Here is a 19,291-nt window from a genome sequence, read left to right as displayed (position 1 = left end):
TCTCTACTGGGATCTCTTAAATTCATCCAGGGTTTCACGATGAGGGGCAGGATTCATCTTCGCGAACCGCAAATATGGATCAATGGGTTCCGGGATCTGGACTTAGAAACTACGGTATCTCCTCCCTTCATGGTTCATCAGGAACTTTTGTGGTGGACGGTGGACAGCAATGTGCTTCCAGGAGTCCTTTTTTATCTTCCTCCTCCAGACGTCACTCTGTATGCGGACGCTTCAAACTCGGGATGGGGCGCTCATGTCAGCGAACAGCAAGTTCAGGGTCTGTGGTCTCAACAGGAAAGCAACTTTCATATCAACTGTCTAGAGATGCTAGCGCTGGTAAAGGCTCTTTCTCATTGGTTTCAGAGCCTGCATCAGAAGAACATTATGTTAGTGACAGACAACAGCACGATAGTAGCCTATATAAACAAACAGGGCGGAACCAAGTCACATCGTCTACTACAGATTATGAAGGAACTATTCAAAGTTGCGGATGCCATGAAAAGTCTTATAAGAGCTCGTCACATTCAGGGAAAGGTGAATATTTTGGCAGACTCCCTCTCCAGACAGGACAGCATGATATCAACAGTATGGACTTTGAATATGGACGCTTTCAAACTTATCACGGAGAAATGGGAAACACCATCCATAGATCTCTTTGCAACATCAAGAAACAATCGTCTACCTACATTTGTGAGTCCTGTTCCGGATCCGACAGCCTGGGCAGTGGAAAATCTGATAGCTTATGCCTTTCCTCCATTCAAATTGATACCGGAAGTACTAACCAATATCGCTCAACACAACTGCGTAGTCTATCTGGTAGCTCCAGCATGGCCGACCAGAACATGGTTCACAGACCTTCTTCAGTTGTTGACGGACAAGCCCTTACGACTGCCTTGTTGGGACAATCTTCTCAGTCAGCCCAAGTTGGACAGATACCACAAGAATGTAAACCTACTAGCTCTTCACGTGTGGAGACCATCTATAGTTCCCTCAAGGAACAGGGATTTAATTAACAAGCAATTTCGGCTATCTCCGAGTTTATCAGACCTTCAACGGTAGCACTGTAGGGCACTAAGTGGAATGTCTTCATCCAGTGGAGAAGAGAGCGACAACTACTCAATATTCCAGTCACCATACCTATCATAGCTGACTTTCCTATGTATCTCAGGATGGTTAAAAAATTCAAACTTAATACTATTGAAGGTTATAGATCAGCGATTGCTTCAGTCATGGACTTGCAAGGACTATCTGTAGGATCTGATCATTCCTTACACAGGCTTATTAGATCTTTCCAGATCAAGAATGTGTCATCGCCGTCATTATTTCCTAAGTGGGATCTATGTTTGGTGCTACAGGCTCTACAGAAGTCTCCGTTTGAACTTATGCAAGACACTTCCTTAAAATACTTGAGTTTTAAGACTGCTTTTCTACTGGCCTTTGCTACGGCTTCAAGAGTGTCAGAACTGCACGCTATTGCCTTTTAATCTATTGCATTCTCGGAATGGTATAAGATGATGACTTGTAGGACTGTCCCTGAATTTACAGCAAAGGACCAGTCGACGTCTGATGGACTGTTAGGACACAGAGTCTACAGAATACCTGCTCTGTCCGGCCCTGCCTCTAGATCTGACAGATCAAGACTACTTTGTCCGATCCGTGATATAAGATGGTCTATCGAAGTGACGTCTTAAACCGGAAGTGACAGGAAGTGACTTCATAAACCGGAAATGACATCATGAACCGGACGTGACGTCAGGAAATGACGTCATAATCCGGAAGTGACGTCACAAATGGCAAAAAGTGAGGTCATGAGACCGGAAGTGACGTCATAGAACCAGGAGTGACGTCATAAGACGACAGAATCAGAGAAGGTCGTCAATTGGAAATTATCAATATTAATTCATTTTAAGAGTAGATAACTGTAATTCGGTTGATAAATAGAGACTACTCAATATGTGGGCGGAAGTTATCTTCCAGCAAACAATGATCCAATCTATTATTTCAACAGTGAATTATTTACTACTAAGTCATAGTTATCCTTAGAGGGTTTTTGACCATGGAGAAAACTCACTAGTGGTATGCTTAAAGACTATTCTTCTAGGGATAGCCATCCATCCGTATGTGGGATTCAGGCAACCATAATCCAGAGGGAATGTTTACGCCTTAATTAGGAACAATTACATTTATTGGAAATAATTGTTAGTAAACTTACCTCTTGATTATGGGGTATAGGTCTCGCCCTTCCTCCCCACCTTTCCTCTAGAAGATAAGTGTTTTTAACTGTTTTTCATAAAATTTGTGAGGATTTTCAAACTACTATACAGTGACGTCTAGGTCAGGGGGAGGTTACTCTGTCAGTTGGAAGGGCATACCAGTAGAGGTAGCTATGACCTAGTGTTAAAATTTTCACTTCATTCTGTATGTGTCTGTGGAAACCACAGAATTAGGCAACCATAATCCAGAGGTAAGTTTACTAACAATTACTAACAATAAATGTAATTGTTCCTTTCTCAAAATGTTAAATGGGGTGAGGTGAAGTGAGGTGAAATTGGGTTTAACGTCGTGCTTGAGAATATTTCGCTCATATGACGACGTGCATGCGTGTGTATGTGTGTGCGGCTGCTTGTACTAGCCCAGACTGAAGCTGGTTTTATAGTGCTAGCCCACTGAGATACCATGCCGCAGTGAAGCATGAATACCCCATTCAGACACATTATACTGACTCCGAGCCGACCAGTCCTTGTTGTACCCATTAATGCCGAGCGCCAGGCAGGGACCAACAAGTTCCATATTTTAACGTCTTTTGGTATGACGCGACCGGGGATCGAACCCGCGACCTTCCGCTCTCCGGGCGGATGCTTTTACCACTACAAAAATGTTAAATGGAGTATAAGCTATATGTAATCGACTATTTGCAAGTCTAATAATACATGCATTCTGATATGTTTGTGATTAGGGTGAACGACAGGATTGTGTCCTGAGTCAATATCTAATCTCTATGTTTATCAATGAATTATCACAGGAAATTCAATCCGCAAGTAAACATGGTATCCACTCCTACAAACGGATGCGAATGTAATTAGTAAGACTCAAGTTGATTAATCACACACACACACACCACACACACACATACTTGTTTAATTTAGCCCTAAATCCGACTATAGACTCAGATAATCATAAACATATGATAACCCTAAAGATATTTTTTACTTTTTTCTCTCGTCTCCCATGACATAATGCCTCGATTAAAGCCAAAATCTTACCTGGGTATAAATCTGACCATTCTGCAATCACACTTGTTTTTTCTACTTATAAGAAAATATTGAATATAGGGTATTTGGAAATTTAGTTCTAATTTGTTACGGGAGTTGGAACATATATAAACTATTAAAATGATCATCCATGAAACCAAAGAAAAATACACAGATAAAAAGCATAATATAAATACATTCAGTCCTGATGAATTGACGCTGAAGTAAAATATTGATGACCGTCCATCCCTGGAAAGCCTGATGATTAAAAATTAGAAATAAATCTGTATCTTATAATGTTTATTTAAAGAAAGACATAAAAAATAGAAAGGTTATTAAACTTGAAAATGATATATAAGACTTGGCTTCATCAAGCTTCATTAATTCGCAATCTACAAAATAGTGATGAAACTGTTTTAACGGAACTTTCCACACTAACAGTAGTAGAGACTGTGGGGTACCCTAGTAGTGAAAGCGAACATAGGTGTAATGTGTGAAGCCCATTTCTGGTGAGTGAGTTGAGTTTTACGCCACACTTAGCAATATTCGAGCTATATGGCGGTGATCTGTCAATAATCGAGTCTGGACCAGACAATCCAGTGATCAACAGCATGAGCATAGATCTGCGCAATTGGGAACCAATGACGTGTCAACCAAGCCAGCGAGCCTGACCACCCGATCCCGTTTGTCGGCTCTTACGACAAGCATGGGTTACTGAAGGTTCATTCTAACCCGGACCTTCACGGGTCCATTTCTGGTGTTCCCCGTCGTGATGTTACTGGAATATGGCTAAACGCGGGGTAAAACCAAACTCACTGACTACAGAGTAGTGTCAGAAAACAATAGAAGAGGAATTACGTTTAATTGGAACGTCAAACCTAATAAAATAAAGTAAATACATCTAAAAACTACAGTGAACTTAGAATGATTGATATAAAACCATTTATTGACTCATTGGAGATTTCTACCTTTACTCTTCTTTAACTACAATTAAACCCGTTAAGTCCCAACTGAGAAATTTGCTACTCTAGGGGTTAATATGGGAAATCATACCACTGTTAGTAATACTTTCGAAGGATGTCTTCGTAGCTTGGAAAAGGCATATATCTTGTTCTAAAATGCAACAAGCGGATGTAAAAATATTTCGCTGAAACCGTCATAGTTTAATCATCAGTTTAATAACTCACAACCTTTCATTCATAACTGTTTATTCAGTTTTAGATCTCCGTAACTCAGAAGGCCTAATGTCTTTTAAGCCTTTGGAGGAAATATAATAAAAAGGTACTTAATTGAACTGTTAGAAAGTTATTAGAAATATCCCTAGATCGTGGATGCTTCTGGCATAGTAAGCCGGGATACTGGAATTAGTAAGTCTTTAATAAATGTCATGATTATTCCCTTAAAAGGATGAGGAACTTTCTACGATGTACTTATGAAAACACAAACTGCACCAGCTGTATGTAAAATGTGGGAAATATATGATACACCCTAATTACAGAAGATGTACTAAAGACGTCCAGTTACTCGATTTTCAAAGCAGGTTTATTCTTCATACAGTATACAACAGAAATTACCCCCAGAAGATGACATTAATAGACAAAACATCTGTTCTATTTGTGAAGTCGAGCCAGGCGATATTAAACACCTCATTGATTCTTGTTGGCATGTGTGGATGTTCTGAAACGACCTGACTCTTTTTATTGGTAGACAAATTGAATTAACCTGCTACAATGTCCTGAATACAAATGCAGATAAGGCAACACATTAAAATGTAACAGTTTTAATTGGCAACGTCATTGTGTATATATGTTCATGCACTGAAGTACCTAGCCCAGCCCAGCCCAGCCCAGCCCAGCCCAGCCTAACCTAACTATCCTTACCAACAAACACTAGTCACCGCGAGGACAAATACCACCCTCACGTGGATACCAAGTTATGTTGAATACACTCAATGATTACTTTACATTGTTTAACATAAATGTGGCGGTGTCGAATGGTTGATCACCAATGACAACTGTTTGACATGATGACTTGCATCATCTAAACAATATCATTGCTATACAATCCAAACATAAAATGAGGACAAGCCAACATAACATATACTTAAACATTAGCGACAAACCCCTCACATCAAACGTGAACCATTTGTTTTGAGTCATGTTCTAGAAGCGATGACTTGACAAGAATTCAGAGGCTAAGCAAATACACAGTTGAACTGACCCGTACAGTGGGATCACGACCCCAGACACGAGGCGGGTGTACTGAGGCGACTACCATTCACGGTCTGGTACTGATTCAGGCTAGACGTCTCCTTGGTTCAGTGGACGGTGCACAGCTAAAGACGTTAAAGGTGGGTTTTGTTGTTACCTTAAACCTCTCTCTCTCTCTCTCTCTGTCTCTCTCTGTGTGTCTCTCTCTCTCTCTCTCTCTCTCTCTCTCTCTCTCTCTCTCTCTCTCTCTCTCTCTCTCTCTCTCTCTCAGAGCTATCTTTAAAGTGACGTTATACCCAATTCAAATTAACTGCACACATTTTCAGGTGCTGGGCTGGGCTGGGCTGGGCTTGGTTGGACTGGGCTAGGTACTTCAGTGCATGAACATGTATACACAATGACGATGCCAATTAAAACTATTACATTTTAATGTGTTGCCCAACTGCCCAACTTTACTTAATGACGCTGTGTAATACACGCTAATCATTATTTGTTCCACACACAAGATTATCGGGGTGGGTGAGCGAGGGATTTATCAGGTAAATATTAGAATCAGTTTTCTATCACCACGAGGGTGATGACGGTGTTGATAATGGCAAGACATTCATGACGCCAGTCCAACTTTGTGTGTAGCCTCAATGACGACCCATGTAGTCACGCCACAGCAGTGACTGGTAGCCTCAATAACTACCCATGCAGTCAGGCCACAACAGTGACTGGTAGCCTCAATAACGACCCATGCAGTCAGGCCACAGCAGTGACTAGTAGCTTCAATAACTACCCATGCAGTCAGGCCACAGCAGTGACTGGTAGCCTCAATAACGACCCATGTAGTCAGGCTACAGCGGTGACTGGTAGCTTCAATGGCGACCCATGTAGTCACGCCACAGCAGTGACTGGTAGCCTCAATAACTACCCATGCAGTCAGGCCACAACAGTGACTGGTAGCCTCAATAACGACCCATGCAGTCAGGCCACAGCAGTGACTAGTAGCTTCAATAACGACCCATGCAGTCAGGCCACAGCAGTGACTGGTAGCCTCAATAACGACCCATGTAGTCAGGCTACAGCGGTGACTGGTAGCCTCAATGACGACCCATGTAGTCACGCCACAGCAGTGACTGGTAGCCTCAATAACTACCCATGCAGTCAGGCCACAGCAGCGACTGGTAGCCTCAATGACGACCCATGTAGTCAGACCACAGCGGTGACTGGTAGCTTCAATAACGACCCATGTAGTCAGGCTACAGCAGTGACTAGTAGCTTCAATAACGACCCATGTAGTCAGGCCACAGCAGTGACTGGTAGCCTCAATAACGACCCATGTAGTCAGGCTACAGCGGTGACTGGTAGCCTCAATGACGACCCATGTAGTCAGGCCACAGCGGTGACTGGTAGCCTCAATGACGACCCATGTAGTCAGGCCACAGCAGTGACTAGTAGCTTCAATAACGACCCATGCAGTCAGGCCACAGCAGTGACTGGTAGCCTCAATAACGACCCATGTAGTCCTACAACTGGTAGCCTCAATGACGACCCATGTAGTCAGGCCACAGCAGTGACTAGTAGCCTCAATAACGACCCATGCAGTCAGGCCACAGCAGCGACTGGTAGCCTCAATGACGACCCATGTAGTCAGACCACAGCGGTGACTGGTAGCTTCAATAACGACCCATGTAGTCAGGCTACAGCAGTGACTAGTAGCTTCAATAACGACCCATGTAGTCAGGCCACAGCAGTGACTGGTAGCCTCAATAACGACCCATGTAGTCAGACCACAGCGGTGACTGGTAGCTTCAATAACGACCCATGTAGTCAGGCTACAGCAGTGACTGGTAGCTTCAATAACGACCCATGTAGAGTCAGGCCACAGCAGTGACTGGTAGCCTCAATAACGACCCATGTAGTCAGGTCACAGCAGTGACTGGTAGCTTCAATAACGACCCCTGTAGTCAGACCACAGCGGTGACTGGTAGCTTCAATAACGACCCATGTATTTAGGGTCAACCACGTCAGCGAGGACAAATACTATCCCCACATTAAACAGTCCACGTGATGTATATATTATTGGACGAATTCAAAGTTATTTACATCCACCCAATGATTGCTTTTTATAAATGTGACGGTGTCAAATGACTGATCACCAATGATAATTGTTTGACGTGATAAATTACATCATCTGAACAATTTCACGGAATATACAGTCAAAACATAAAATAAAGACAAGCCAACATAACATAAATAAGAATTTTAGCGACAAATCCCTTCCCCATGTCAAACCGTGAACCATCTGTCTTGAGTCCGGTTCGATAAGCTCACACTGACTTGACAGGTTGTCGCGTATTTAGATCGAGGCTTCAATCCCACATACTCATCGGAAACGCACGAGTCAAGGTAAGTAGTGGGAGACTGATAATCAGTTGCACGCTATGTTGCCACACACAACACTGTACTACGATATTGGGTACACTGGAAAACGTAGCACATTGACTTAAACGTTGACTGCATAGGTTGTTATTTAAGAGAAGACATGAGTGTCCTGCTGGCTCTAAGCAAACACACAGTTAACAAAGTAACACACCCGTATGTTGGGATCACGGCCTCAGACCCGAGGTGTACTGAGGCGACCAACACTACACGGTCTGGTGCTCGTTTGAAGATGACCTTGGCCGTGGTCCAGTGGACTGGACCTCTGCTCGATGGTCGTTGGTCCAATGTACTGTAGTGCATAGCTAAAGAGGTTAATGGTGGTACTTCATTATTGATACCTTACCTGACTCTCGTCACCATGGGGATAGAACAGAACTGGTAGGCTCGGACTGAATGAACGAGGGATTCAAATATTAAAATCAGTCTCTTATGACCACGGGCGTCAGAAGATATTCATGACGCGAATCAGACTTTGTGTATCTGCTGACAAGCAAGCGCCTTCAGCAAAACAAACAACAAAAAACACACACACACACAACACACACACACACACACACACACACACACACACACACACACAAAACACACACACACACACAAACACACACAAAACACACACACATAAAACACACACAACACACACACACACAACAACAACAACAACAACACACACACACACACACACACACACAGAGCTGAAAACGAGACAGACGTCCCTGGAACACAGCCAGAGTTAAGGCAATAGCAATAGTGGACATTGTCAGTTATATTGTGTTGCAACCATAGTAACGTCACACTATTGGCATAGATGATTCTGAGCTAGAGATTTTCTGGTCTTTTTGAAAGTGTATTTCAACAAATAAAGTAACTAAATTCATTTGAGAACATATTGCAGCCAAAAAAAGGTTGAAATCTGAGGAATCACTCGAATCTAGTTTGTTTCCGGAATCAGTGGATTCGAGTGATTTCCTGGTTGCACAACGATTGAGGAATGCAGGTTATAACAAGATGTGACTGCACACTGCGTGCAGGCAGCGTGTTGTGGGTCTATTGTTGTAAGTTACCACAGTCATCATGTTCTGTCGACGATACATAAGACGAAACATGCCGGGCACAGTTCAGCATTGACTAAAGCTCAGACCCTGCACTTATACAGGTAGAAACACGCAACTACATATAAATTGGAAAGGTGTTTCAGTGCGATGTCACTTTATGAGTCGTTGAAAATCTAAAGTTGCTTGAGTTAGCTATAGCATAACAAAGACCGACTCGACGGAAAGGTAAATACATTGTATATGGTTCAAGGTCTCTGAGACATGCGTGACTGTTATAAACATTTCAACCGGAACGGGACACACCAAGCAGACTTTACACATTGTACATAGCCTCAGTCTGTCTTCACTCCATGTCACGGCATCCTGTTCGGGAAACAACACAGCAGTGACTGGTAGCCCCAATAACGACCCATGCAGTCGGGCTACAGCAGTGACTGGTAGCCTCAATAACGACCCGTACAGTCCGGCTACAGCAGTGACTGGTAGCCTCAATAACGACCCATACAGTCAGGCTACAACGGTGACTGGTAGCCTTAATATCGACCCATACAGTCAGGCTACAGCAGTGACTGGTAGCCTCAATAACGACCCATACAGTCGGGCTACAGCAGTGACTGGTAGCCTCAATAACGACTATACAGTCGGGCTACAGCAGTGACTGGTAGACCCAATAACGACCATACAGTCAGGTTACAACAGTGACTGGTAGCCTCAATAACGACCCATACAGTCAGGCCACAGCAGTGACTGGTAGCCTCAATAACGACCATACAGTCAGGCCACAGCAGTGACTGGTAGCCTCAATAACGACCCATGCATTCAGGCAACAGCAGTGACTGGTAGCCTCAATGACGACCCATACAGTCAGGCCACAGCAGTGACTGGTAGCCTCAATAACGACCCATGCAGTCAGGCTACAGCAGTGACTGGTAGCCTCAAAAACGACCCATACAGTCAGGCCACAGCAGTGACTGGTAGTCTCAATAACGACCCATGTAGTCAGGCTACAGCAGTGACTGGTAGCTTCAATAACGACCCATGTAGTCAGGCCACAGCACTGACTGGTAGCCTCAATAATGACCCGTACAGTCAGGCTACAGCAGTGACTGGTAGCTTCAATAATGACCCATGTAGTCAGGCCACAGCAGTGACTGGTAGCCTCAATAACGACCCATACAGTCAGGCTACAGCAGTGACTGGTAGCCTCAATATCGACCCATACAGTCAGGCTACAGCAGTGACTGGTAGCCTCAATAATGACCCATGTAGTCAGGCCACAGCAGTGACTGGTAGCCTCAATAACGACCCGTACAGTCAGGCCACATCAGTGACTGGTAGCCTCAATAATGACCCATGTAGTCAGGCCACAGCAGTGACTGGTAGCCTCAATAACGACCCGTACAGTCAGGCCACATCAGTGACTGGTAGCCGCAATAACGACCCGTACAGTCAGGCTACAGCAGTGACTGGTAGCCTCAATAACGACCCGTACAGTCAGGCCACATCAGTGACTGGTAGCCGCAAAAACGAACCGTGTTGTTGCCTGACTACTTGTGTCGTTATTGGGGCGAGCAGTCATTGATGTGGCCTGACTGCATGGGTCGTTGTTGAGGCTATCAGTCACTGTTGTGGCCTTTTGTTTCCCACATGGGTAGCCTTAATAACGACCCAAGGAGTCAGGCCACATCAGTAACTGGTTGCTTCAATACCGACCTATACAGTTTGGCCACTTTAGTGACTGGTAGCCTCAAAAAATGCCAAGCAGTCAGGCCACGGCGTCATCGTTGATGGTCAGTGATTCATCAATACAAATTCCACCGATACTTTGCCTTTTATGATTATGTTTTGTTTGTTTGTTGTTTAACGCCACACTAAGCAATTTCCGCTCTATGGCGGCAGTCTGTAAATAATCGAGTCTGGAAGACACAACCCAGTGATTGATATCATGAGCATCGGTCTACGTAATTCGGAAACGGTGCTTCACAGGTTCAAGACTAGTTATTATTAGGCGATGACGTTTCAAATTTCTGTGAATGAACACGTGACAACGATTCTTTCTCTGATTTAAATGGCCTTTTGACAATGACGCTTGTTCCAGCATGAAGGTGTTACTTGTTGTCACGAACCACGACCAGCTGGGAAACACCGGAAAGAAGACCGGGTGGTATCTACCGGAAGTGGCTCACCCGTATGACGTTTTCAAGAAGGCTGGACATGACATCGTATTTGTCAGTCCTCGGGGTGGAAAGGCGCCCCTGGTGAGTCTAGCTGAGTCTTACGTGAAACTGATTTACATATTTGAGATAATGGGTGGAGATGTATGTTTTGTTGTTCTCATGTTGTTTGATAACGCACTCAGCAATATTTCATATGACGGTGACCTGTTAATAACTGGGTCTGGTCTGGTCTGGACAACCGCCTCGTGGTGTAGTAGTTAGAGCGTCCGCCCGGAGAGCAGAAGGTGACGGGTTCGATCCCCGGCCGCGTCATACCAAAATAAGTTAAAATATGGTACTTGTTGGTCCCTGCCTGGCGCTCGGCATTAATGAGTACAAAAAGGACTGGTCGGCTCGGAGTCCGTATACTGTGTCTGAGTGGGGTATTCATGCTTCACTGCGGCATGGTATCTCAGTGAGCTAGCACTATAAAACCAGCTTAAGTCTGGGCTAGTACAAGCAGTCACACATACACACGTATGCACGTCGTCATATGAGCGAAATATTCTTAAGTGCGACGTTAATCTCCATTTCACCTCACCTCACCTCTGGTCTGGATAAACCAGTCATAAACTTTATGAGCAACGAGACAGACCTTCCACCTGACCACCTATCCGTACGGATCGCTTTTTCTTCGCAAAAAGTACCCTTACTTCACGATTGGTTATGAAGATACGCAGAGCCTTTGTCTTTGTGATTTTAGGACCCCGGCAGTTACGAAGCTTTCAAAGATGATCCCGTCTGCAAGGCTCTTCTGGAAGATAAAACTGTCATGTCCCAACTGGATAATACTAAATCTCCTTCCCAGGTCAATGCAAGGTAACTGTTGAGGCGTTCTAAATATGTTATTGACACCAAGTTTTCGGATTCACATAAGACGAATGTATAAAATGTTTTGAATATTATGTCATATCAGCTTTTCCTGACATATTAAGGCCAATGCAGTTAACAATCATGCTATGGTAATGCTTCTTGAAAATAAATATGTAAGATGAATTTCTCTTTACGACAAATTTAGATAATAATTAACAAATGAAATCAAAGCACCAACACTGTTTGGAATCAAAGGGTCACAAATTCGTAAATTCAAGTTTAAAACAATTCCTTTGAACACATTCTCGTTTTCGAATACTTCATCTCAATACTGGCTATCTATGATTGACAAGATTTGTACAGTATAGCGTATAAATGTGATAAAATGTACCAGTCACCGTGACTGTTATTCAGCCGTAGCGAGCCGTTACCCTGTACATTGCAAACCGTAACGGCCACTTGCAAACGGATGGTGCGTATTACAGAGTGTGACTGCATGTAATTTCGTTACAGATCAGACATCTTGAGTTCCATGTCGTGGTTGTTCCTGCGCTTCTTATATTGGTCGTTTAATTAATTCTTAATTTAACTACAACCAATTCTATACCTTTTCTAATGCCCATTTCTCTTGGAATATTCCTTCAACTCGAACGGTTATGGTACCCTCGAAGTCGTCCATATAAACAATGTTCTGGATTAACGAGTCTATGCACCTCTGACGACATAAATCGCTTCCAGCAGTCAGTAATTCTCCAAAAAAAACAGGCGTTATAACGATTCTGAATGACGGGTTCCTAATTATGTGTGTTTACAGTGAATTCAAGGTGATATTTTACGCTGGTGGTCACGGCCCAATGTTTGACCTGCCACAGTGTGACGCTATCGGGAAGCTGGGGGCACAGATCTATCAGAGTGGAGGCATTGTCAGTGCTGTATGTCACGGCACCGTTGGTGAGTTGACTATGTCCTTGTACACTGTACATCACAGTGACAGTCTGGGTGATTGGTTGCTGCTAGTCACAGATCAGTTGAAGACAGGAGGCCAGGTAGATACAGCCTCTACCCAGTGAAATGATACGCTTCTTACCCGCGCCAGGAACCGCTGGTCGCGGGTTCTGGATACTAGATCTGTCACTACTATACCTGTGTCATCACGAGCAGCGGCACTTTTTAAACCATTTCTTCACGACCCAGAATGTAAATTTTAAAGAAGATAAAAGTACTCTCCGAAACATGTTTTGTCTACCCAGATTCAGTATACTTGATGCATTGTGCCACTATAGTGTTGCGCTCTCTCGCCAGGCCTCATCCCAATACGGTTGGACAACGGGGACAGTATCCTGAAGGGCCAGACGGTGACCAGCTTCACCAACGCTGAGGAGGAGGCGGTCAAGTTGATGGAGGCAATGCCGTTCCCACTGGAGACGAGATTGAAGGAATATGGAGCTAAATTTGTAGGAATGGATAATTTCGCTCCAAACGTTCAGGTAAACATGGTGTTGTTCTGTAAGATGATGCTATTAGTTAACCTTAAGTTATGAAACAACACCATACTCACGGGCCATGCTCATTCACAGGACACGCTGTATGTCCATAAAAAAATCTGTTGAAGTTCCGAAAATAATTGCTTGGCAACTACTACAGGAAAATAGTATACGTCAAAGTTTGGTCACTTGGTGCCATGCAATAGATACATTCGGCATTGTTGTTTAGCCGCACTGAGCGATGGACCACAGACATGTGAAAAATCGTGTCTCAACCAAGTATGGGAGTTACGGTCATCCTAGACCTGAACATCCAGTGATTGATATTGCGAACAACGGTGATGATCTCATGATACGATGAAACGCCTTCAAACAAGTCTACAAGCCTGACCACCCGATCCATGTGACGCTAATGACCAGCAAAGATTGCTAGGGACTTTTCTTACCCTCAACACCCTTTATATGTTATATATGTACATTCACAATGTTTATCCGAATTATATTGACGATTTTTACACTTTTAGGTGAGCGGAAGAATAGTGACAGGGCAGAACCCAGCCTCTGCCACGCCGACTGCTGAATCCATCCTCAAACAACTCAGATAACAAGGTCCAGATGTCCCGCTCTACTTGTTAAGGGACGCACATCATATGCTAATCCGAAGTCTCTACTTATTCCTCACCCTCAAAGCGCATTTCGACAATAACGACTTCTTTAATGATATTGATCCATGACAACGGTATTTATTCCGACTGGTTGTATCTAATTGAACATCTTGTGTTTATTAAAATTTAATACTCTGGTTTGAATTTCCAATAAAAGATCACATTAAACATGTTTTTATTGTATTTAGCTCTCGCTAGCCCAAGACTACTCAATCGTTTTTGAGTGCAATGCATTTAGGAATAAAATATTCCCACTGAGAGTTTCCTTAACTGTGTCTTAGAGATCTGGGATAACGATATGGAGGCAACATTACGTCCCCAACATCTGTTGCACCGGCAGACTTCTTGAACTTTGAATGACATCAGAGGCCACAGGCTGAAGTGCATGACATCCCTGCCAATTCTCCACATGTATTCCTGTAGGCTGCTAATGTAAACAATCACGTCTTCATCAAACATGTATCAGGCATCAGCCTGTTCAACCCCAATGCTTCTCAGTCCTCTTAAATACATTGATGTCAGTGTTTCAACAGAAACTTTGCCCAATCTCCCAAGTTTAATACACAGCAGTAAATATTACAGTGCCGTCACATCCTGGTACATGCATGGCCTTGAGGTATACCCTTTTCGTTTTATCCTGCCTTAACTTTGTCACCAAAGCAAGCTAACAGTCCTGGAAATGACAAAGCAAATGTTATCAACGATTTGATAGTTGGACACAACCTTGACATATTAACCATAACGGAAACGTAGTTACGAGATGTTTTTGCCCCCCCCAAAACAATGTTTTTTGCCCCAAAACAAAAATTGTTAGGGAAGTTATCGTAGGTGGAAATTTAAATTTTCACATGGATATTAAGCTTGACAAAAACGCGCTTTTAGAGTCTCATTCAACATGTTCTATCACCAACCCATAGAAATGGACATGCATTGGAACTCAAAACAAGATCCGATGAACTTCGACTCTGGAACTTTAAATATGACCATTCCGTCAAGTCTGATCACTGTTGCATCATAGCAAGACGGTGTTTTGTAGAAAGTGGAAAGACATTGATGTTACATCATTTACTGAAGACATTCGAACAGTAAGCTCGGACATTGTGTCGGATGACGTTGGATGACGCTGTTTCCGTGAACCAGTACAATAATGAACTTGGTGCACTTCTTGACAAACATGCGCCATCCAAGAAATCTCAAGTAACCATCCGACATCAGACATCATGGTACACGGATGAAACAAGGAGAGCCAAGCAACTACAACGCAAGTTAGAAAGGCAAATAAGACGCACTCACCTAACAATCCACAAACAGAATCATGCAGCTCACTCAGCGTGATGTTGTCAACCGACTTATTGATGAAGCTAAAGTTAGCCAGTTTAAAACAGCTATTACAAATGCCACAAGTTTAGAGGAGCAATTCAGTGTTTCTAACACCTTGCTCTTCAAGGAGAAGCAGAGTGCTCTCCTCTCTCATACATCACCAGACAAGCTAACTGAGACCTTCTGTTCCTTCTTCAGTTCAAAGATTCTCAAGATTCGATCTGAATTGGAGGTACCAGAAGCCAACATGTCGTCTATAAATCAGACATTAATGACTACCACCCCAAACACGCTGTCATCCTTCAACCACACTACCGACTTGCAAATTAAGAAGATTCTTAAACGAAGTCCAACAAAACCGTGTTGTTCTGATCCGATTCCGACTTGGCTGCTAAAACTGTGTGTCAGTACCAAGATCGTCAATCAATCAATGTCACCTGGCACATTCACCAAATCTCTCAAAGAAGCACTAGTCACACCTGTACTAAAGAAAGCGAATCTGGATGCTGATGTTTTTAGGAACTACCGTCCAGTTTCTAACCATACGTTTCTCTCTAAGCTGGTTGAACGAGTAGTTTCAGCTGGACTTCAGGACCACATGAAAGCCAACAACCTAGGTAAAGTCATGTAATCAGCAAAAGGTGGTCATAGCACTGACTCGGCTGTGTTACGCGTATTGAACGACCTTTTACTGAAGTTGATATCAAGGGTGAAGCTGTGCTGGTCCTGCTGGACCTATCAGCAGCTTTTGATACCATTGACCATGGAATTATCCTTTCCCTTCTTGAAAACGTCATTGGAATCAAACGTAACGCTCTGATCGGTACCAAATAGTTGTCATTAATGGCTCAGCATCAAGTAAGCATTCACCTCAGGAGTTCCTCAGGGATCAGTCCAAGGGCCAGTATTGTTCACAATCTATACCCTTCCTCTTGGAGAAATATCCAGAAGACACAGCCTATCCTTTCACTTATTTGCGGATGATACACAGTTATATCTCGGCTTTGTATCACGGCACTGGTGTCAACATCAATAACGAATGCCTTCGAATTGGATGTCATCATGCATACAGGATATCAAGCTATGGACCCATTTTCTGAAACTCAGTGATGACAAGACAGAACTCTTGATCATCAGTTCCAGACAAATGCCCTCGAACATGCCAACACCACCTTTTCTCATGGGAGAATGTGTCATCAAGCCAGGCTTCATCTTTCAGGCAACACTATGAACATCATACAGATGCAGTTGTAAGGTTGCAAGGTTGCTTACTACCACCAACGAAATATTAGTCAAATCAGGCGGTATGTAGGCATTGCGGCCAAAACACTTATACATGATTTTGTTGCATCTCGGCTGGATTACTGTAATTCACTGCTGTATGGATCGAACCAGCTATACCCGAGCAAACTTCAGAAGGTACAGAACTCAGCGGCAAGATTGATAAGTGGAACACGTAAACACGAGCATATTACGCCAATCTTGTACGACCTACACTGACTTCCACATTTACAAATTACTGATGTTCGTGTTTAAAGCTCTTCACGGTGTGTATCTGGAACAGCTTATAGCTAGATATCAACTTCAGAGAACGCTGCGGTCAACTTCTCTTCAACAACTAAATGTCTTAATTTTTTTTGTCAAAGCAGGCCCTGCACTCTGGAATGAACCCCCAACAAATATCCAGCAAACCAATGACTGTGAGATATTTCAAAGTGAGCTGAAGACCCTCTTGTTCAAACGAGCCTATGACCTGTGCCTTTGAGCAAATATTGGATTTAGCACCAATTCTCACGAAATGTGCACCATCAAACATGACAAACTGTTGAAAAGTCAACTTCAATATTTTATTTTTTAAATTAAGATGGTGTAAGTACACCATCCTAAGGTTAACATGTGAATTTTCAGGACTCAAACTCTAAAAATAAATTCTGTGTGGTCGGTTAAACTTGACCCCTCATTTTTCTCAATGTAATCTACGTTATGCACATAGATTACATACACATGCCAGTAGTTTCTGCAGAAAGCAAGTACACACATGATGTTATATTGTTCATTACTGCCGGGAGTCAGGTGATATGAATAGTCACGGTCAGTATGTGTTCTGTCATCAGAGATAGGGCACAGCTTTCTTTAAAACAATAACTTGTGTTCTCAAGAACTTGTGTGCAAGGATAACATCACTTTCAATTCAATTAGCCCTAGCTTACATATATCTACCAAACAAACTTTTATATAAGGCTAAATACCAACATTGCCACAGAAACATTGTTTAAGAATCAAATACAGAATAATGAAGAGAACAATTTGTCGACCATTCTGAAAATGTCTTGTAGATTACAACTATTAGTAACGAAAATTCCAGGTTTCTGAAATACAGCGAGACAACGCGAGGAACGTGTACTCAAGTAACTAACGAATCATACTGAAAAGAACAGCTACAAGGCTCTGTTAAATATCCTGAAATTGTCAAATTAACTGCTTGTTGAATGGTGTCGTAAATTACAACACATTTCTGAAACCCATGGTAATGTGTGCTTCATCATGCGCTGTTAGTTTGAAAGCGCGCCGATAACGATCAGTGGCTTGAGAGGGCTGAACTGTGCAAAGAATATCCTCAAATGACACCCAGATTTCATCCGAACGTCTTGGCCATTTGAAATGACAATCACTGTAATCCGGGTCCACCTCTTTGACCACTCCAAGATACCAATTGCCTTGGTACACAGCAGCAATGAAGTCACCGCTGGTAGGTACGACTGTGCGGGGTTGATGTGTAGCAGGAGCTTGCTTCTGCCCAGGATCAATGTGTTCCAGATCTGCTGGATGATCTGCTGAAGATTCTGTCGACGATTCTGCTGTACGTTCTACCGGTGGTTCTACTGAAGGTTCTACACAAGGCTCTGGTGTAACAACATCCGGTCGAGGAGCAGTGGGCTTCAAGATAGAGGAGGGCAACCAATCAGTGTGGCAATTACCATCCGGACACATGGAACAGTAGCATGATTTTTTTCTTGCCATTATGTATCCCTTTGATGTTCCAATGATTGCATGAATCTTCATGGTTCCTTTCAAGGGGACTGTGGTCTTAGTCAGTTCCTGAAGTTCCTCCTTGACAGCAGCAATCTCGTCACTGTTGACGAACAGATAGGAGCAGCTTTTGTGGTTCTCCGTTCCCCATTTAAACAATTCCCCGGCATCTTGGATGACAGCCTTCGTTTGTCGAACAGACAACACTGCCAGTCTTGAAAACATTGATTTACGTTTCTCTATAGCATCGGAATTTGAAGGAAATATCTAATTCTGCAATATTTGTAATCTTCGTTACCACTACTTTGAGACACTGTCTCAATGTAAATAAATGTCCTCTTTATACCGCATATATGAAAAACATAAAGTCCTTTGCATAAAGGGCAAAACGAGATCACATCCAAGGAACCTTCATCAATAATCTTTCAACAGTGTGGATGTAAGTTTGTTTCAAAAGTCCAGTCGTCTGTAATCACGTTACCATCAGTGTATTTGCTGCACTGTCTAATATTTCCAAAATATACGAGCATGGAAGGAATTTATGTATGATCAACATACTATGATGGTATACACATATACACTGACAAGTATACATACCTTTTCTTTGGTCGACAGTCAATCAGATAACACCTTCTGTCATTTGACGTTTTCAAAGTCGTCTTCTTGACGTCAAAGTGCAATGGGCGCTCTAAACCGCGATTTTCACAAAGGGATGTAACTCCCATTTGTACAGGGAAACATCCCAGCCATGCGTACCACCATAAAACAAGGACTTGGATACAAGGTCTTAAATGTGGTCGCGAAAATTACATCACGA

General features: G+C 43.0%; 1 protein-coding gene across 2 annotated transcripts; it reads left to right on the top strand.

Moving 5' to 3' along the window:
• Positions 1 to 5,534: 5,534 nt before the first annotated feature.
• LOC124264077 (glutathione-independent glyoxalase hsp3102-like) lies at positions 5,535 to 14,292 on the top strand. 2 transcript variants are annotated; one of them, XM_046698800.1, is made up of 6 exons: positions 5,535 to 5,601; positions 11,045 to 11,204; positions 11,866 to 11,981; positions 12,790 to 12,926; positions 13,278 to 13,462; positions 13,984 to 14,292. In XM_046698800.1, the coding sequence occupies exons 2-6, from the start codon at positions 11,046 to 11,048 to the stop codon at positions 14,062 to 14,064; spliced, it is 678 nt and encodes a 225-aa protein (XP_046554756.1). In that variant the 5' UTR covers positions 5,535 to 5,601; position 11,045; the 3' UTR covers positions 14,065 to 14,292. The 2 variants fall into 2 exon arrangements, with proteins under 2 accessions (XP_046554756.1, XP_046554757.1); XM_046698801.1 differs by lacking the exon at positions 5,535 to 5,601 and adding an exon at positions 7,821 to 7,855.
• The last annotated feature ends 4,999 nt before the right edge of the window (positions 14,293 to 19,291 follow it).

Source organism: Haliotis rubra, unplaced genomic scaffold, assembly GCF_003918875.1.
Source record: "Haliotis rubra isolate DU_JTF1 unplaced genomic scaffold, ASM391887v1 Scf907, whole genome shotgun sequence".
Classification (NCBI taxonomy): Eukaryota; Metazoa; Mollusca; class Gastropoda; order Lepetellida; family Haliotidae; genus Haliotis; species Haliotis rubra.
Note: the sequence above shows the minus strand (reverse complement) of the source record. Positions and strands in the feature narration are given on the sequence as shown.